The sequence below is a fragment of the Mesoplodon densirostris genome, chromosome 10, assembly GCF_025265405.1.
Source record: "Mesoplodon densirostris isolate mMesDen1 chromosome 10, mMesDen1 primary haplotype, whole genome shotgun sequence".
NCBI classification, from domain to species: domain Eukaryota; kingdom Metazoa; phylum Chordata; class Mammalia; order Artiodactyla; family Ziphiidae; genus Mesoplodon; species Mesoplodon densirostris.
Genome location: NC_082670.1, coordinates 44154867 through 44176414, shown reverse-complemented (window position 1 = coordinate 44176414; position 21548 = coordinate 44154867). Strand labels below are relative to the sequence as shown.

The following is a 21548-nucleotide window of genomic DNA, read 5'->3' as shown; positions in this document are numbered from 1 at the left end:
TCATTTAAAACGTACTCTCTAAATGAAATAATTTTCCAATAGAGGGATGTTATAAAACTTCATTCAGAAAAATAGATGGATAGTCTGTAAAACCAGTAGGATCAGTTAAAAACTCAGGAGTGATTTTTCCTTTTTGTTGTCTTAGCAGCGTTGCCCTAAATATAAATCTCAGTGTTAGACAACCCTCACTGAAGTGAAATAAAGAACCATTGAGACTTGGAAAATTAGATGGTGTCATCAGGAATACTCCCTTTTGAAATAATGTGTATGGAAAGCCGTAAATCACAGTCTCCTCAGGCTTAAAGTATTCCCGGATTGTAAGTTGCTTTCCTGAAGAAAGTTGAGCCCCTAATGTCCACATTAACTCTTTACTCATTCTTGTAGCATTGTGGGAAACTTCACATGTTAAAGAACCTCCCTTGGTGTACTTGAAGGGGAATCATCTAGGTTTATTGAAGTTTAAAAGAAAAGATTAGGTTGTTACTGTTAGAAAACAGTATCAGAATCTGTGAATCATGTGTTATTTAGTTCACTTTAGTCTTTGGACCTTAGCCAGTACTTTAGCTGTGGATCATAATCCCGAGGTGTTACCTCAGTATTAACCTGCTAGATGTTTAGCTCCCACCTTATATTTTCAGCAGGGCTTTTGAAAAGCTGCTAGCAACAACCACAACAAAACCTCAGTGATCAAAAAAGCTGTTTTATGGTTGTATAATTTAAGTGAATTTCTCATTATTTGATCCTTTGATTGAATCAGCTTTCTTGATCTACCACGTGGCTAAAAAATTAACCATTAAAAGATTATTTTTTAAGAACGTGTGTTCCATTCTTCATGTTCCTTAAAATATAGGACCGGTTTTTATTAATTTAGAAATAAGTAAATATATATATATATATATATATATATATATATATTAAAAGGACAAATCAGAATTTAATAATCCTCAAATATTAGATAATTAGATTCTTCTAATTTTTCCATCATAAATTATGCAATTAACATATCAATGTATATGGCTTTTCACAACCCAAAGAGATATATTTTATTTTTGTAAATTTATTTTTTAATTGAAGTATAGTTGATTTACAATGTGTTAATTTCTGCTGTACAGCAGAGTGATTCAGTTATACATATATATACATTCTTTTTTAAAAATAAATATATTTTATTAACCATTATGTACCAAGAGGAGTTTAATATAATACACATCATATGTTAAATTTAATGGGACAGAGTAAATTTGTTAGAGTTCATATTATTATGCGATGATTCAATAAATTAATGAAATTTTGGTAGATATTACAGGAATGCTTTTCATCTCATATTTCGTAACTAACTTGATATGGAAGCTGTCTATTCTTGAACAAGGATTTTTAATAGTACATTTTGTTTTTTACTTGACGATTTAACATTAGGGTCCTAGGTTATTAATTGGATGGTATTAATGTGGATATTGCCTAGGAAGTACTCTTTTTTTTTCCCCTCACTCTGTTTTCTTTGCTGGAGGTTAGAAAAGCACTGCCGAAATGTGATAGGAGCCCTAGACTTTGTTGAGCAGGTTCCCTTGTTTGCACTCGCTTGTCCAAAGTTCACAGCCGTCAGGAGGGCCTGGCTCCCCACCACTGTCTGTGATTGGGGTGTGCTCAGTACTTCCTTTTGAAAGGAAAGGTGGCAGGATCTTGGGGTAGTGGAAACACTTCTGGGGGGAATCACGACACTTGAGTTCTAACTAAGCCTCTTTCAACCTGAAATTATGAGATCAGGGTTTCTTTTTTTAAATTAATTTATTTTTATCAAATTATAGTTGATTTACAGTGTTGCGTAATCACAACACAGTTTTTTATACGTAAAGCTGAATCACTGTGCTGCATACCTGAAAGAAACTGAATCACTGTGCTGTACACCTTAAACTAACACAACATTGTAAATGTATTGGGTTGGCCAAAAGTTTGTTCGGGTTTTTCCATAACATCCTACGGAAAACCTGAACGAACTTTTTGGCCAATCCAGTATTATATCTATTCTTTTTCAGATCCTTTCCCACATAGGTTATTACAGAATATTGAGTAGGGATACGGTAGGTCCTTGTTCTTTATCTATTTTATATATAGTAGTGTGTATATGTTACTCCCAAATTCCTAGTTTATCTCGACCCCCCAACCTTTCCCCTTTGGTAACCATAAGTTTGTTTTCTATGTGTGTGAGTTTATGTCTGTTACGTAAATAAGTTCATTTGTATCATTTTTTTTAGGTTCCACATATAAGCTATATATATATATATATATATATATATATATATATATATATATATATATATATAGCTTACATATATATATAAAATATATATATTTGTCCTCTGTCTGACTTACTGTACTTAATATGATAATCTCTAGGTCCATCCATGTGGCTGCAGATGGCATTATTTCATTCTTTTTTATGGCTGAGTAATATTCATTGTATATGTGTATCACATCTTCTTTATCCATTCATCTGTCAATAGACATTTAGGTTGCTTCCATGTTGGCTACTGTAAACAGTGGTGCTATGAACATAGGGGTGCATGTATCTTTTTCAATTATGATATTCTCTGGATATATGTCCGGGAGTGGGATTGCTGGATCATATGGTAGCTCTATTTTTAGTTTTTTAAGGAACCTCCATACTGTTCTCCATAGTGGCTGCACCAGTTTAAATTCCCTAATTATTAGGGAAATGCAAATCAAAACTACAGTGAGGTATCATCTCACACCAGTCAGAACGGCCATCATCAAGAAATCTAGAAACAATAAATGCTGGAGAGGGTGTGGAGGGTTTCTTTTTGATGGAGAAGTCTGCACCAGGGCTGGCTTCTGTCTTGCTAATTAATCTCCTTGCCCTCCTTCCAGCCCCACTTGCCTGCCCTGGACAGGGGTGGCCTTTCTCTCCTTTGTACTGCTTGCCTGGTGAGTGCCACATCCTTTGCTCAGCTGGCGTGCTTGTCACACTACCTTCCTGTCAGGTGCCCTCTCTAGGTGACAGCTCCAGAGAACAAGGGCCAGTGCTCTATCTGTCCAGTCTGGGGGGCCCAGCACTGCACAGCACTGGGCTCATCCAAGGATCTGATGGATGCTGGGATGAGTGAGTGAGGGAAGCTGGGACTAGCAGATTGCTTCTTCTTTGTTCTTGCCTTACGTACTAATTATTTAGGTTCATTCTGACCTCTTTAGGAATAGCAAGGCTGAAAGACATTTACGACATCATTATTACTTTAAGAGATCCAGTAATATATACCACCGTGTCTAAGTATATAAGGAATTATACCTTGTTATCCTGAGTAGGATTATCCTTTGGGAAGCATAATTAATTCACATCATGGGCATTTGTTTGTTGAGTGCATAGAAGCATCATGGCATCTACTGTGGGTAGACAGAGATGACTGAGATCGAGATCATGCCCCAGAGGGGCCAACAGGGGAATTCATAAATATTTTGTGGATGATAATGTTGGTTAACAATTATTGATAAAATTGTTCTTGGCGGAGTAGTTATATGCAAAGTGCCTGGGGATTTTATGTTGGGGATCAGGCAAGTTTAATAATTTCAGCATAAATTCTGAGCATTTATATTCAGATTTAGCAAACTTCTGTCTTCTTGGTCAGCTTTTCCAATTTTAATACCCAAAGTGAAGTCAAGAATGAAACTAGAGGTTTGGGCACTGAAAAGGAATGTGTTATTGGCGGTACAAAATGCAAGGCCCTATTTAGGTGCCTTTTGGATTCTCCCTGATGGTGATCGGAAGTGGGAAGGGTTTCAAGGGGATACTCTGGAGAAGAAATGCTTGTGAAATACAAGGGAAATTACAGGGTCCCTCCCCTGCCCTTTCATGTCAGCATTAAAGGGTAGGAGAGCTCTAAATAATATGCCATCACTGGGTAGCTTTGCAAAGAATCGAATCTGAAGAAACCTTTGGATTGCTTTATTAAAATTTATCCATTTTTTAAAATCATTGAACATTTATGTTTTTTCATAAACTTTTATTTGGAAATAATAACACTGATTTATATTCTCATAGATACATTTTGTGCACAACCATGATGATAGTTTTAAGATAAATTTTAGAAGTGGACTTACTGGGAAAGGGTATTAAATATAATAATACCCTTTATTATTATAAAGGGTATAAAATATAATTAAATATATTTTTAAGGCTTTTGATATTTATTGGCAAATTGTCGTAGAGCAGCACTGTCCAGTAGAAATTTTTGTGACAGTGGGAATGTTCTGTATCCGTACCCTGTCCAGCGTTAGTTAGTGCACACTTGAATTGTGACTGGTGTTACCAAGGAACTGAATTGTTAATTTTATTTTATTTTGATTAATTTTGGTTTGAAGTTAAATAGCCACATCTGTGACTATGGGCTGCAGTATTGACAGTGCAGGTCTAGGAGATTTAAAACAAATTACATTTCCACTAGCCACATATATATATATATATATATATATATATATATATATATATATATATATATATATATATGCATATGCATATCCACAGATATATATAAATGTATCTGTTCCCCGTGCCCTCGTCAACATGAATTTCTTTTCATAAAATCTTGACAACTTGATAGGTGAAAAAGCTTATTTTTATTCTATATTATTATTTGTTAGTGAGGTTGAGTACCTGTGGGCATTTACTTTTTTTCATTTTTAAAATTAATTTCATTTCATAAATTTTTAATCATTTTCATTGTCTGCTTTTGCCCAGTTATACACTGATGCTCATCTTATTCTTTTTTATTTTTATTTTGTATTAGTATTAGTAATCTGTGTCCCATTTTACAGATATTTTTCCCAGTTGACATATTTAAGTATTTTAATTTATGTTTAAATTAGTGTAAAGCACGTAAATACTTTTCATGAATAGGACAAGCATTTTCTTTTCTTCTTCTTTTTTAAAAATTTTATTGGAGTATAGTTGATTTACAATATTGTGTTAGTTTCAGGTATACAGCAAAGTGATTCAGTTATACATATACATATATTCATTTTTTCTCAGATTCTTTTCCCACATAGGTTATTACAGAATATTGAGTAGAGTTCCCTTTGCTATACAGTAGGTCCTTGCTGGTTATCTGTCATATATGGTAGTGTGTGTGTGTTAATCCCAAGCTCCTGATTTATCACCCCCCCACCCATGTTTCCCCTTTGGTAACCATAAGTTTGTTTTCAAGATCTGTGAGTCTGTTTCTGTTTTGTAAATAAATTCATTTGTATATTAAAAAAATTGAATTCCACATAAGAGTGATATCATATGATATTTGTCTTTCTCTGTATGACTTACTTCACTTAGTATCATGATCTCTAGGTCCATCCATGTTGCTGCAAATGGCATCATTTCATTCTTTTTTATGGCCAAGTAGTACTGCATTGTATATATATGTACCATGTTTTCTTTATGCATTCTTCTGTTGGTGGACATTTAGGTTGTTTCCATGTCTTGGCTATTGTAAATAGTGCTGCAGTGAACATTGGGGTGCATGTGTCTTTTCGAATTATGCTTTTCTTCAGACACATGTCCAGGAGTGGGATTGCTGGATCATAGCATTTTCAAAGAAACTTTCGTTCCATTTAAAGTAGTTTATGGGGCTCAGGGATGAAGAATGAGCAGAGAAAGAGATGAAGAGAGCGAGGCCTGTTTGCCCCTAGGGGAAGGATGGAGATGTGGATCAGGGGTGGGAAAAGAAAGAGGACCACGGGGAGAAAGAAGAGCCGGCCCCAGATGTAGAGAGGAGGGAAGAGGACTCAGGAGAGTGGGGTTTGCTGCCTGGGAGCAGGACGGGGAGGGAGTGTGGCTTCCAGCATCCTCTCTAGATGTTGGAGATTAGGATTGTCTTTGAAATAATAACTTGATGAACCGGAACGTTCCAGTGCTCTTCCACCTGCATCATAAGACCTCCCCTCACCCTTCTCTGCACCGTGTCTAGTAACCAGGGCAGTATCACTCTCTATGGCAAGGATCTAGTGGGGCGTTTTGTTGTTACCAGATCGTTCAACACAGGGAATCTAGGAGAAGAGCAGCATGGTTCGTGATTAAACCAGTGTCCACTTCCAGCCAGAGGACCTGAATTCAGTCCTGCCTTTTATCACAGCTTTAAGCCTTTTTCAGAATAATTGTCGACAAGTCCTTTGACCTCTCGACCTCCTGGTCTCCTCTTGCATGAGATGGGAGTGACACTGCCTCCCTTCCCTCTTGTGGCCGTGAAGACCAGCTGGGATGTAATCTGTGGTCAGGTGCCTTGGGAAGTTCATGCAGGGGCTCAGTGGAGGCTGGTGGTGGCGGTGGAGGTGAGAGGACTTCCTGGTGGTGGCGGCGGAGGGGATGATGCAGCAGAGCGTGTGGAGGGCAGTGCTGGCAAACACCACACTGGGAAGAGGCCAGTCTTTCTCACAGGTAGTCCCAAGGTGCCAAAACTTACCAAGAAAATTCAAGTGCACCAAACAGTACTTTTTGAACACCTTACTCTTCTTTATTTGCATAGTGATAATGAAAGTCTCCTATTCATAGATTTTACCAACCTTCTTTTATATCTTTTTTCCCCCTTCCAGATGAACGGGACAAAGTTCAGAAGAAGACATTCACAAAATGGATAAATCAGCATCTCATGAAGGTCAGTGTATATTTCTTTTGCATCTTGGAATTGTTTTGCAGGTTTTAATTTATTGTGCAGTACTTGGTTGTATGGCTGTGAAGCACAGCTTTTCAGTATCAAGTGGGAAGTTTCAGTTCTAGAGCATTTCACATGCATTTCAGGCATCTCTTATTATTTGGTATATGGCCTGTGGGCCATGATGGGGGTGGTAGATGAGTGCCCAGTGACTGCAGTGTCTTCTGTGACATGAGTAAAACCTCTTATTATTGGACTCTAAAAAATCTCAGCAGGTTAAGAAATATGTAAATATTTACATGTTAGGGCAGCAAAAAACTGCAATTCTCAGTAATGTTTTTTCCTCTCAAGATTCCAAGCAAGTTCTGGCATTAGATTTATGCAGATGGCAGAGAGTTATGTGGGACTAAGGATGGTTTATTTAAAAAAAAAAAAAAAAAAAGGGACTACCCTGGTGGTCCAGTGGTTAAGACTTCGCCTTCCATTGCAGGGGGCGGCGGGTTCGATTCCTGGTCAGGGAGCTAAGATCCCACATGCCTTGCGGCCAAAAAACCAAAACATTAAACAGAAGCAGTATTGTAACAAATTCAATAAAAGACTTTAAAAATGGTCCACATAAAAAAAAATCTTTAAGAAAAAGATAAAAAGGACGGATTACAGACAGAAGTCTAGACAAATCAGTTTATCTCTTGTATTTAGTATGACCCAGAGATTGGTGCTTATGTGTATGTTTCTCTGTGAAGCAGTTAATAGTTGTGGTTCTTAAATTAATATTTATTTGTGTGCCATGGGTCACTTTGAGAATCTGATGTAAGCTCTTCCAAAAAATACACATGTGCACAACATTTGCATACAATTTCATGGAGTTATTGGGTCCCAATTCCAGTAGAATTATTGGATCGGTGGGACCCAATAACTCCATAAATCTCAGCTAAAGAGCCCATGGGATTTCACAGTTAACTCTAAGTCACTTTCTTCCCCTTTTATGGACAGTCCTGAAGTCGGAGAGAAGGTAATATTTTAAATCTGTTGTTTGGGACTTGCAAAGAGTCTTCTCGCATAGAAACATTATGTTAATGTGGTTATATTCCTAAGCTATCCTACAGATCTTATTCAAACCATCATGTACCCTAGGGGGATGGTGCCAGTACTATAATAGCATTTAATAACCTTCTCTAAAAGCGATTCTTATTTCAGGGAGCATATCAGATTACCTGAGAGAAGTTTTAGTCCCCTCTCTCTCATCACCCATGGACAGAATCCTTTTCCCAAATCTGTTACGTCCTTCTGGGGGGCCATGTCATTCACCCTGCAACTGAGACTCACTTCTGTAAGGATTTCTGTTACTACTGGGATTTCTGTTACTAATCCTCTGATGTGTTGGCTGGAGATAAAAGGTGGAGACCCTCTGCTTTATGATGCTCTCGTGAGGCAGTGTCTTGTGAATTCTGAGGAAGGTATCACACCAGCAGTTTACCTGCCCTCCCCCAGTCTTTTGTGTCATCTTTTGTGTCCCACGCACACCGTGTAAGCAGAACTCTGCTACAGGCTAGGGCAGAGGTGGGCTGATGTGAGGGTTGCACTGTGGAATTTTGGAGCTGAAGGCTCTGACAGGACTTCCCCATCTCTGAGCTGAGTCCAGGGGGAGCGAGGTTTTGGATGAAGAGATGTCCCTTTGGTGGCTCCTGGCCTGGCAGTCTTTGTGGCTGTGGCCATCTGGGGGTGGCTCGTCGGGGACACAGAGGGCTTCCTCGTGTCTTCGGGAGTGTAAGTCACAGTGTTGGCAGTGGAGGGTAGGAACCCATGAGGATGACTCCTGTGGGAACGCAGCACTGGCACAAGACGGATGTTCCTTGGGGACCTACTGGGTACTGGGAGTGTTGGGCTGGGCCACTCACCTTACGAGCAGCTTGTAAATTGGATGAATGCGTGTAAGGAAGCTGCCTTTGCTCAAAATTCAAAACACTAGTTGAGCTTTTTGAGGACAAGTCTGCATTATCCACTCCTAGGGCGCATCATGGGGCCTGGCAGGAATGTTCTCACCATGTGTAACGCCCATGGCAAGTTTTAAATCACTTAATCCTCCAACAGTCCTCCAAGGTGGTTTAATTTAGTGGTTAGGCCCACGAAGCCGGCACAGTCAGACAGCAAGGGTTCAAATCCTGATTTACTTGGAGCATGTGACCTCTTTTTTTGATACAATGACACATCTAGAAGATTTTAGGCTTACTTCTGCTGCAACCCAGTAAGAATTAGGAAAATAAGTATTTTATGCACAACAGCCATTAGATAGATGCCAGTCTAACTAATTAGGGTTATCATCAAATTAGCTTATTTGTTTCTTGAAGTAGGGCAGAATTTAAAATTCACTCTTATTGAAAAATTGTGCACTGAAATTTCTGACCCAAAACTCACATATGTGAGAACATAGGGTTTTTTTTTTTTTTAACACTTATTCTTTTATGTCTGGAAGCTAGAGCATTACCCTCAAGTGAAGAAAAATCATCAGATATCGCTAAACGTTTTGGGGCACCAGGCTCTTCAGGTTTGTGTTGTGAGTTGACCAGAGAAAGGCCAGATTTCATGTCATCTTTTCCATGTTTCACCCACGTGATGATAAGAGGAATGTTGGATACTGTTGCCGTTGGGGGCCATTTGGTTGTAACCCAATTAGTAGGAAATACAGAGTAAGTAAATGGATTTTAGATTAAAAATCTCTATATTAGAAAGAAATATTTCTCTGTGTTGATCTTATATTCTTCCCTTGAAATATTGAGCGTATTCAGGGAGAAACAAGGACAGGAGAGAAGCAGATCTCTTACCTTTCTTGCCTTACCTTATTCCCTTGCAACGAATGAAAGTATGTTATTTGAAGAGTTTTTCATAAAATTAGATTATGTTATATAAATGTTAAGGGAAAGGGTGACCATGAGGAACGAGTCAGCAAATTGAAGGAATAATTGATGGGAAAAGAGAGAAAAAAAATGGGAATAAAATCGTTTAGATAATGTTTGAGTAAGTTTATGTGTGTACTCACTCTGTTTTGTCATTTTAACTGTAGACCTTCCCCTTAAACAATGGGGAAGGGAGGGAGAAAAGGGGTTAGAAGAGAAAAGAGAGAAGAAGGGGTGGAGGAGGTTAAAGGGGGAAAAGAGGGGAAGGATGCCTACCTACCTTGTGCCCTGGGCTGCCCCCCATAGCCCGGGAGTTGTATGCTGGGACCAAGTTCCGGAGACTCTGCCCTGGGCTTATTAGCTGCCTGGGCTGCTGACGCAGGCCCGAGTGTGCTCCCCATCTTTTGAAATAATTCTTAAAAATTTTGCCCTTTCTGAGTGATTATTTTATGTGTTTATTGTGGTTTCATATTATGTAATTATTTTACCCAAGTTGTGGCTCCAAGGAGATCTGTTGTTAGTAGTTCTGCTCCTTTGGGCAGTGAGGTAATTGAGAGCTTAGTTCCAGAACAGACCTTCTTCACTGGATTTTCCTTTTCATTTGATAAATAGTATATTTTGTCTTCAAAAGAAGGCTGTCCTACAAGGTTGTCAGTCTGTGGCATGTAAGGCAAAGATGGAAGGTAGACAGCTCTACACTTTATCATTGGTGTGACTGTAACCTTCTTTGCCCTCATCTGTAAATAGTGGATTAGTGTGAGGATTTGATGAGATCGTCCATCTAAGCATAAAGTATGGTGTTTGGCAGATTGTCAGCACTCGGTCAGTGAGAGCTGGTGGAAGAGTGGGGCTGGTATGGATGGCTGCAAACCAAATAGTAAAGCAGGGGTGGGGTGCCTCTCGTGCCCTGCTACCTGCCTTATCCAAATCTCTTCTTTACCTCAAGTACTTCCCCTCTTAGTACATCTGTTTTCGAAAAAGCTAGGGTTTGGGGGTCAGAATCTATGGGGGAGATAGATTGGCCGTCTTGCCTTGGAGTCCTGCTGGGTCACTTGAGCCTCACCCTCTCTACACACCCCTCCCTTGTGGTCTTTGGGTTGATCTTGGGGGCCCAAAGGCCTGTTTTCCTCTTCTCCCACACACTCCCCTCGCAGAAAGGGTGTCTGTGAAGACTCAGCACACTCCTGGTCCTCGGTTGTACCTTCACTTGGATTCGCGCTTGGAGGATAGCTTTCGAATTGTCCAGTTTGCTTCCCTGATTTAAGAGAAGGGGCACCCGGGGCTTCCCTGGTGGCGCAGTGGTTGAGAGTCTGCCTGCTAATGCGGGGGACACAGGTTCGAGCCCTGGTCTGGGAGGATCCCACATGCCGTGGAGCAACTAGGCCCATGAGCCGCAACTACTGAGCCTGCGTGTCTGGAGCCTGTGCTCTGCAACAAGAGAGGCCGCGATAGAGGCCCGTGCACTGCAATGAAGAGTGGCCCCTGCTTGCCACAACTAGAGAAAGCCCTCGCACAGAAACAAAGACCCAACACAGCAAAAATAAATAAATAAATAAATAAACTCCTACCCCCAACATTTTCTTTAAAAAAAAAAAAAAAAGAGGAGGGGCACCCGCCACAGCCCCTCCTGGTCTAGCTGCATCAGAAGCCACATAGCGAGAGCAGGACTTGGCTGGGGGCCCAGGTCAGCCTTGGGCTCCTTCGTGCACTGGGACGTTTTGCAGATGCCAGCGGGTTCCCCTTGGCTGTTAGACTGTTTACTTTTCTCCTCCTTATACTTTCAGATAATTGCTAGTTAATCCCGGTGATTTAGGAAGTTAGGATTTATGCAGCAGTAAACTAGCGTGTACCAAGTGCCCAGGGGATGCTTCTAGCAAGGTCAATTTTTAAAAGTTTATGTGACTGAGAAAAGTAAACATCGTGGAGCTTTTAGATGATTGCTTAAGTTACTATTATATCCATATGTGTAAACACTGTTTCCTTAAAATACTTGGTTAGGATTTTTTAATATAGCTTTTTCTCCAGAAAAAAATTAATATAGACTTATATTTATCAGAGCTAAAATTACATTTGTTTAAACGGTTTGCTTAATTAAAACTCGTGTTTGTTGGTGAGCAGACGTCTTTGGCTTTTTTCCAGATGTATCTAAATTTTAGTGCTCTGGTATTTCAGTTTATGACTAAGCCTGTCCTTATTTAAACTGATTGTTCTGGCAAGAATGTTTTCCTTTTGATTCATCATTCTGCAAAATATATTTAAGGATGAAGCCCAGTTAACACATTCACATCTGCTGCCTCTACAAGATTCTTCCCATGCTAAATATATTGGATTGTTTACCTTGCAAGTTATGATCTCTAGGTAAACTATGGTTGTCAGAAACAATTATGTATTATTCTTTTGCATAATTTAAATTATAGTACTAAAACATGAGCTGGTTGTTATTGAAAATACCTGTGACTTCAGTTAGCTAAATTTTACCCAGAGAGTTGTTCTAAAATATAAAATTGTTGGCCTTCTATTATTTACAGTATTTATTTATGCCCATTATACCCATGGCACTTTATAAACTAGAGGGTCTTAGGTCACTATTTAATTTTTGTTATTCCTGATCACATGCAGTTCTGTCTTGCTGTCTAGAAATTGATGAGTATATATAACAGATGACACCCAGATCTAAGTACCAGTGATGTAGCTTTTGCCTTGCTCTGAGGAAACAAGAAGAAAGGAAGGCCTTTCTTTTCTGAAGCACTTTAAAGATCAGAAGATTCCTTTTTAACTCACTGTTTGCCTGGGCCCAGAATTAGAACTTGAGCTGTGAATGAGAGGCAGCATTGAAGAGGAATAATTTAAGGGATGAAAAATTTTTGCAAGATTGCAGTCTGGAGAATTCATATAATGTGCTTTACTTGTGTTGGATCCATCTAAATAACTGTTCATGGTGGAAATATATTCTTCAGCACTGGTTAGCTGTACTGTAAATGTATTAATTAACATTGTATAATTGGATGTTTGGTCTGAGTTTTACTTTATTGATACATAAATGCATTTGGAGAGGAAGAGGCCCTGGATTCCATATTGAACCACACCCTCTTAGTAACCTGCTTGGTTACCACCTGGGAGATACCTAACTGATGATTACACTTTTATCTCTGTTCCACCTTGTCTTTGGAAAGCTTGATTTACTTACAGCATAGACCTCCTTTGCACACATTGTAAAGGCAATGACTTCATGGCCCTGCTGAATCAATCACACTATTCTTTGTTTTGTGATTTGGTGGCTGGGAGGAAATGTAAATCCCCAAGCTGAGAACACAGTGATAACTTTTAGGGAATAGGAAGAAATCTCTATTTGCTCTGTGTTCTCGACCATTGCATACTTCTTGAGTAATTTTACCATCTGTGGGCACAGATGAGAGAGGAAAATTTTTGAAGCATTGACTTTTAAAGGGCTAATGAGAAATACCTTTTCTGAAAGTATAATGCAGGTTGTGGTTCTTAAAATTGGCAAATAAGGAATTTTTTCAAGACCTTAGACTTAAACACGTGATTCTTAAACTTTAGCTGCATCAGAGCCACTTGGAGGGCTTGTTAAAATAGATGGTTGGGCCCCAGCCCAAGGCTTCATATTCACTGGATCTGGGGTGGGACCTGAAAATTTCCCATTCTAATAAGTTCCAGGAAGTTGGGTTTCTAACAAAAAGCTGATGCTGCTTAGCTGGGGCAACACTATGAGAGCACCTGTCATAGATAAAATGATAAATATTGTAATGAACCATCAGTTGCATTTGATATAACCAACAAATATTCTGATAATGTTTAAAAAATAGTAGTAGCTATTGCACCTCTACTGTATGCTATGTTTATTAATTATTAATAATAAATTAATAATAATTAATTTATTGATATTTATAATATTAATACTATTACCACTACTACTAATAGCTGCTAATATTATTTGAGAGCAAACCACATGCCAGGCTGTCACTTTCACATCTTAATGTATTTCTCACAACAGTTCTTATGGACAGGACCTATTTTTTTTTAATTTATTTAATTGAAGTATAGTTGATTTATAATGTTATGTTAATTTTTGCTGTACAGCAAAGTGATTCAGTTTTTTATGTGTGTATATATATATATATATATATATATATACACACACACACACACACACACACACACACAACCATACATTCTTTTCATATTCTTTTCCATTAAGGTTTATCACAGGATATTGAATATAGTTCCCTGTGTTATACAGTAGGACCTTGTTGTTTATCCATCCTGTATATAATAGTTTGCATCTGATAACCCCAACCTCCCACTCCTCTTGGCAACCGTGAATCTGTTTCATAAATAAATTTATTTGTGTCATATTTTAGATTCCACTTAAAGTGATATCATATGATATTTGTCTTTGATTTACGTCACTTAGTATGATCATCTCTAGGTCCATCCATGTAGCTGCAAATGGCATTATTTCATTATTTTTTATAGCTGAGTAGTATTCCCTTGTATATATGTACCACATCTTCTTTATCAATTCATCTGTATCCTGACTGTTCTTAATCCCCACGTTACAGATGATAAAACTGATGCCCAGAGAGGTTCCATAATTTCCCCAGGTAATATAGGTAATAATTCTCAGGATGTGTATGGAAAACAAGGCTAAGGGAGAGTACACCTGTCTGAGGAGGAAGGGAGGATGACACCCCAGTCTGGCTGTCTCTGGATCTTGTTCTCTCTCTACTGCACTAAATTTTTAAGGATGAATTTAGTGATCAAAGCTAAAGGGGGAAGCTGAGCTTATGACGTGACATTTAAATTATTTCTGTTGTGGTGTAAGAGATAGTGTACATAGTAGAGGAAGGGTTGAAAGCTTTCGGAGGAAATGTCTGGTTAAAGGCTCGAAGTGTAGAATATAGAAGCAAATCAGGTTTTTGTAAATGTGAAAAAATAGTTGACTTGGTAATCTTGACAACTTCAAGATTGTAAGAGATAACATAGAGGAGTGTGAAGTCACCTGCTAGTACGTAGGTGACTAGTAGCTTGGGACTGAGAAACTCTGAATATCTTCTCATCATAAAGAATAACAGTTTCTTTGTGATAAAATTCCTCATCAATAAAAAAAGGTCCAGAATAACACTCAGTTCACTTTCAGCAGGGCTGTGTTGAACTTTGGTATAAGCAGGGCTGTATCTGAAATACAGTTTAGAAAGTACTGTTTTCATGCAGCTTCCTGTTTTGTTGGAGACATTAAATACATTTGTGTAAAACCATTACCAGTTATGCCAGGCAGCATAGGATGAAGTGCCAGAATGAGTAGGAGACGGTAAGGGTTTTATGAGATCAGAGCCAGGAGACTTGGGCGGCCCTGAGTAGTCAGGGACTGTGACAGGGTAGGGATGTTGGCTTAAGCTGGGTGCAGAGGAGGGGATGGGCTGGGGCTGTGTGCTGTGCGCCTGATGTACTGGACCACTAGGGTTTGCTGGAAGGAGACCAGGTTGGATAGAAATGGTGAAGCCACACCTGAAACTAACACAACATTGTCAGTCGACTATATTTCAGTAAAAAAATTTTTTTTTAAAAAGAAATGGTGAAGCCAGGTAAGAAGCAGATGTGATGGGTTAGCCAAGGATGTCATTGGAAGTTTTTGAGGACAAAAGCAACGTAATGTAACTGGCATTTTAGGCAGAACTGTGAATTTCACACATAGGCATTAAGGAGCTAGAAGTAACTATATTGTCAATTCTATGGAGGGACTGACTGTGTTTGCTGAATGAGGGAACCTACAGGAAGGGGACTACAGGGGCCTCTGTCTTAGTTCTTTCCTTTGTTTTGTAGCAGGTACTCAGATGGAGTCGGAGAATGCCTGCTGATCAGATTATAGGTTGGAGGGATACTTAGTGTAATAAATAGATCAAGAAAACTGGACCTCTAGTCTCATCAAAAAGACAGAACTTAACGGTGGAAAATGTAAAGTTCTGCTTAAAGATTGAAATATTTTCCTGTAGGACACAGAAGGCCTGGTGGGGCAGCGATTCATGCAATCAGAGCTGGGGGGTCCTGCTGACTGCAGATTGACAACAGTGATGCACCTGCATGCGGTCTCAGGCTGTCTTAGCAGAGCTGAATATTCTCTGGTCAGCCCACATCCAGGGTGTTTTGTTCAGGTCATGACAGTGCGTTTTAAGGGACAGTCAAAAAGAAAGTGACCACAGGAGGCAACCATGATGGTGAGCGTCTGGAAACCATCTCTCGGATGAGGGATGACAGAGACAAGTGGGGAAGGTGGCTTTGAGAAGAGAGGCTTACAGAGAAATGTGTTTTCAGATATTGACAGGGTAGTCATATAAGAAAGAGTGCAGTTTGGGGTTTATTTGATCCAAAGATTGATGAATACTTTCAAGTTTGAAGTGTAAAAGTTTGAAGTATTAAATTCAGTATAAAACCTCTCTCTAGACATCCGCAGTGCCCAGTAATAGGCATTCAGTTAAGTGCTTTTTTTTTTTTTTTTTTTTTTTTTTTTTTTGCGGTATGCGGGCCTCTCACTGTTGTGGCCTCTCCCGTTGCGGAGCACAGGCTCCGGACGCGCAGGCTCAGCGGCCATGGCTCACGGGCCCAGCCGCTCCACGGCATATGGGATCCTCCCAGACCGGGGCACGAACCCGTATCCCCTGCATCGGCAGGCGGACTCTCAACCACTGTGCCACCAGGGAGGCCCCAGATAAGTGCTTTTTGATCTAAGGATATATTATTAGTTTCTGATGGCTGCTGTAACAAATTACACACACTCGGTGACTTAGAGCAATGAAACCTATGCTCTCACAGTTCTGGAGGGTAGAAATCTGAAATCCGTTTTTCTGGGCTGAAATCAAGGTGTTAGCAAAGCCATGCTTCCCCCAGAAGCTCTCGAGGATAATTCCATCCTTGTTTCTTTCAGGGTCTGGTGACTCCAGCATTCCCTGACTTGTGGCCACACCATTCTAGTCTGCCTCCGCGGTCACAGTGCCTCCTCCTGGTCTATGTGTGTCAGGTTCCCAGTACCTCTCTCTTTTTTATTTTTATCTTAAATTTTTTATTTATTTATTTATTTTATTTTATTTTATCTTATTTTTGGCTGCATTGGGTCTTTGTCACTGCACGGGCTTTCTCTAGTTGTGGTGAGCGGGGGCTACTCTTCGTTGCGGTGCACGGGCTTCTCATTGTCGTGGCTTCTCTTGTTGCGGAGCACGGGCTCTAGACGTGTGGGCTCAGTAGTTGTGGCATGCGGGCTCTAGAGCTCAGGCTCAGTAGTTGTGGCACATGGGCTTAGTTGCTCTGCGGCATGTGGCATCTTCCCGGACCAGGGCTCGAACCCGTGTTCCCTGCATTGGCAGGCAAATTCTTAACCACTGCACCACCAAGGAAACCCTCCAGTGCCTCTCTTTTAAAAGGACGCTTGGGATTGGATTTTGGGCTCACTGGGATAATCCAGGATAATCTTCCCCTTACAAAATCCTTAACACATCTGCAAAGACTCTTTTCCAAATAAGACCACATTCAGTTTCCAGGGATTAGGACCTGATATCTTTGGGGCCACGATCATCCTATTACATATGAACTATTAGAACTGCCTGGTGTGAAGTCAACCATGGCTTCATGGGACAGGCACTCCCCAGCCGTTATGAAATTTCCACCAAAATCCTGTGGAGACGTAGTTAGAGTCTATCAGAGATGGAACAGAAATGGTTCATGCATTGGTTGGAGGGTGGACTAGGTGGTGTCAAAGATGCTTTCCAAGACCAAGATGATATAATCATATCATTTGTTTAGAGCAGTGGTCCCCCACCTTTTTGGCACCAAGGACTGGTTTCGCGGAAGACAAGTTTTACATGGTCGGGGGGATGGGGGGATGGTTCAGGCGGTAATGTGAGTGATGGGGAGCGATGGGGAGCAGCAGATGGAGCTTCGCTCCCTCGCCCGCCTCTCACCTCCTGCTTTGTGGCCTGGCTCCTAACAGGCTGCGGACCGGTACCCGTTGGGGACCCCTGGTTTAGAGGACAAGATGTGTGAAGTACTAATTAACAGAGATAGACCAGAGATTTATATATATATATATATATATATATATATATATATATATATATATATATATGTTTTTGTTTTTTTGTTTTTTTTTTTTTTGCGGTATGCGTGCCTCTCACTGTTGTGGCCTCTCCCGTTGCGGAGCACAGGCTCCGGACGTGCAGGCCCAGCGGCCGTGGCTCACTGGCCCAGCCGCTCCACGGCATGTGGGATCTTCCCGGACCGGGGCACGAACCCATGTCCCCTGCATGGTCAGGCGGACTCTCAACCACTGCACCACCAGGGAAGCCCTATTTTTATATTTTTAAATTGTTGGAAATAATTTTATGCTTTAACAAGTTGCCAAAGTAAAAATAGTACAAGGAACCCTGCCCTGGTATGCTCTTTACCCAGATTGACTCTTGTTGACATTTATCCTGTTTTCTGTATCATGACCCCGACACGGTGTGCGTGCATGTGTGTGTGTGTGTGTGTGTGTGTGCTTTTTTATCTGAACCATGTGGGGGTAAGTTCTATACCCCATGGCCCTTTCCCCCTCAATACTTCAGCATTTCCCAAGAGTAGGGATGTTTTTTCATAACCACACATTTACCCACTTCATAAAGCTACGCTGCTTTACAGTCTGTTTTCTATGCCCCAGTTTTGTGGTTGGTCCTTTACACCATTTCCCCAGGGCAGCGTCCAGGTCATGGTCAGCGTTGTATTTAGTTGTCATGTCTCTTTATTCTGCTTTAACTGGGACCAGTTTCACAGTCCTTTTACAGACTTTTATGACATGAGCATTTTTGAAGACTACAGAGCAGGGGTTTATTTATAGAGAATGGAGGATGAGTTAATAGTAAAATATATTTTGAACTTAAATTTATTTTATGACAAGAAGACAAACCTTTTTTTCCCAGGGAGAGTCATTTAAGTAGTTACAAGTGATTTTAGTGTTTTTTGATATAGTAGTGAATTACCTTTTCAAATTAAGAACACCAAAATTTGACTAATTTCATCAGATAACTTTAGTTCCATCTTGTGGTCAGTTACGATTTTTCTTCTTCTTGATTTCCTTATTGTTATTATTATTACTTGTGCTCCCAACACTGCCATTTAAAATGTTTAGGCTGTGCACATCCTGGATGGGATGCATAACGTGGGTTGTCTGGTTGAATCCTTGGTTAACCAGTGACATTTGGGAAGCTCAGGGAGCACCGTTACCTGCCCAGCGTGAAGGGGCTGGAATGTGGCGGAGCTGAGGGTCAGTCCTTGGTCCTTCTGGGGCCACAGAAAAACTCTGTCATCCTGCCCCATTTTGCCTCAGTAGGGTCACAGGGCTAAAGAATGATCAAGAAATGAAGACACAGGGCTTCCCTGATGGCGCAGGGGTTGAGAGTCCACCTGCTGATGCAGGGGATGCGGGTTTGTGCCCTGGTCCGGGAAAATCCCACATGCCGCGGAGCGGCTGGGCCCGTGAGCCATGGCTGCTGAGCCTGTGCGTCCGGAGCCTGTGCTCCACAGCGGGAGAGGCCACAACAGTGAGAGGCCCCTGTACCGCAAAAAAAAAAAAAAAGAAATGAAGACACAGAAGTAGGGGTAAAGCACTATGCTGAGGTACATTTCTGCTTTCCTCAGTTCTCATCTCTCCCAGCATTACTTCAAGTCTTTGCCATGATGCTTCAGCCATAAATTTTTATTTGCATTCTTCTCTAATCAATACACTTTGCAAGAATTTAGAGATATAGATAAAAGTATATGAAAAAGCCAAGCAGCATTCCTGAAGGTGACAGTTTAATCAGAGAAGGGCACTGACTAAGGCATTTTTCAAAGAAAAAATTACACTTTGATCAGCAGTGCTGACATCTCCTAAGTCATGTTATATAGGGCTTCACCTCAGCGCACGCGTTCTGTAGTGGGTGGATTTAAGCAGAAGACTTGGCTTGTTGTTTATACTGGACTCGAAGCCACATGAGGACTGCCCTGTGTTTGTCTCACTAAACAGGGCCTCTCAGCCCCAGCACAGTGCCTGATATACTGTTTCCCTTAGATCCCTGAGGAATTTTTTGCTTCATGAGTGAATCTGAAACCAGGTGAAACTTTCCCTCCCTAGTTTATAATACAGAACTATGATTACTGTGATGGGAAAGTAAAAAGATTGCTTTGTTGGGAGTGAGATAAAAGTTAGTCAGGAAGAAAAATAAATCTGTGATGACTTCCTTCTTTTAAAGCTGAAGATACCTATTGCACTATAGGGACAGAAACTGAGGCCCCAAGTCAAACAGGAGTATCGTCAGGACCACGTTTTTTTTTTTTTTTTTTTGCGGTACGCGGGCCTCTCACTGTTGTGGCCTCTCCTGTTGCGGAGCACAGGCTCCGGACACACAGGCTCAGCGGCCATGGCTCACGGGCCCAGCTGCTCTGCGCCATGTGGGATCCTCCCGGACCGGGGCACGAACCCGTGTCCCCTGCATCGGCAGGCAGACTCTTAACCACTGCGCCACCAGGGAAACCCAGGACCACGTTTTGATCATCCTTTTGAGGCCTCTGTGTGTTCTTTCCATGGCACAATTCAGTTTCTCCATTCGTGTTGGTAGTAGGAAGTTTACTCATATTAATAGACGAAATTAATGTATTTATCTAAGGTTAAATACATATAAATAAATAAATACATATAATAAAAATATAATAAAAATAAATTAAATACATATAAATAAATAAGAATACACATAATAAAAATATAATATAAAAATAAATTAAAGGCATATAAATAAATAAGTAAATAAATAAATTAGCTTTGCCATACTTACCCACCGTTATTTTCCTCAGTTCAGAATTTAGCAGATATTGGCTAGAGCTAGATTTTCCTCACTTGGGAATTCTCTAATAATATACTGATAATACTAGATTCTCGGGCTTCCCTGGTGGCGCAGTGGTTGAGAGTCCGCCTGCCGATGCAGGGGACACAGGTTCGTTCCCCGGTCCGGGAGGATCCCACATGCCGTGGAGCGACTGGGCCTGTGAGCCATGGCCGCTGAGCCTGTGCATCCGGAGCCTGTGCTCCGCAACGGGAGAGGCCACAACAGTGAGAGGCCCTCGTACCGCAAAAAAAAAAAAAAAAAAAAAAAATAAGTGATAATACTAGATTCTCTGTAGCCTTATTGCAGGTAGGGGAGGAAGAAGAAATCTTTTCCTTCTATGCTTCTATGTTCTTGGTTGGGCTGTAGAACAAAAGACAGATTAATAAGAGAAAAGCATACAGATGTATTTCATAAGAGTTTAATGTGATCCAGGAACCTTCATGAGGAAATGAAGACCCGAAGAAACCATTAAACCTGAGTGTTTTTAACACTAGATTTGATGCAGAGTAGAGGGTCCTGGGAAAACGTGACAGGACAGAAGGGTGTGAGCTGAGAGTAATAAACTGGGGAAGCTTAGGAAGGCCTGTCTGTTCAGATTTCTGTCACTGCAGAGATAAGGATGCTCCTTTCCTCCAGGTACAGGGAGGGCACCTCTCACATGAGGGTCTCATGACCTGCTCAGAGGAGAGGGGGGTGGGGGGAATGACAGAGCCCTGCCAGCACCTGCTGTTTCCCAGCTTCTTCAGCTTAAAGAAAACATTCAGTCTGTCCAGGTGCCCTGTTTGGGGTAGTGTATCCTGAGCCCTGTCATGCAGGTGTGGTTAGGTTTCTTTGAAGGTTATCTAAGATGCTCCTTCCCATAGAATCTAACAGAAAGCCTTGTTTCCAGGCCCTGGTCAGTGTTTGCTGTGCTGCAAACCTGAGGGAAGATTCAGAAACTGGTTTAAAAGGGGCTGATAAGGAAGAGAAGTAGGAGGCAGAAACCAGTGATGAGGGAGCACAGAGGGGCTGTGCTCTGCAGGGTGGGTGGGGGAGAACTTGACACAGAATGTGGTCAGGGTGTCAGGGGCCGCAGTGGGTCACATTGGTCTGGCCTAGGA

At 40.8% G+C, this 21548-nt stretch overlaps 1 protein-coding gene across 1 annotated transcript in view; it reads left to right on the top strand.

Moving 5' to 3' along the window:
- Positions 1-21548, top strand: part of LOC132497793 (dystonin-like) — a 504834-nt gene that overhangs the window by 214463 nt on the left and 268823 nt on the right. Inside the window, 1 exon segment of the mRNA XM_060111281.1 lies at positions 6589-6650. Within this exon segment, the coding sequence (XP_059967264.1) occupies positions 6589-6650 (62 nt within the window).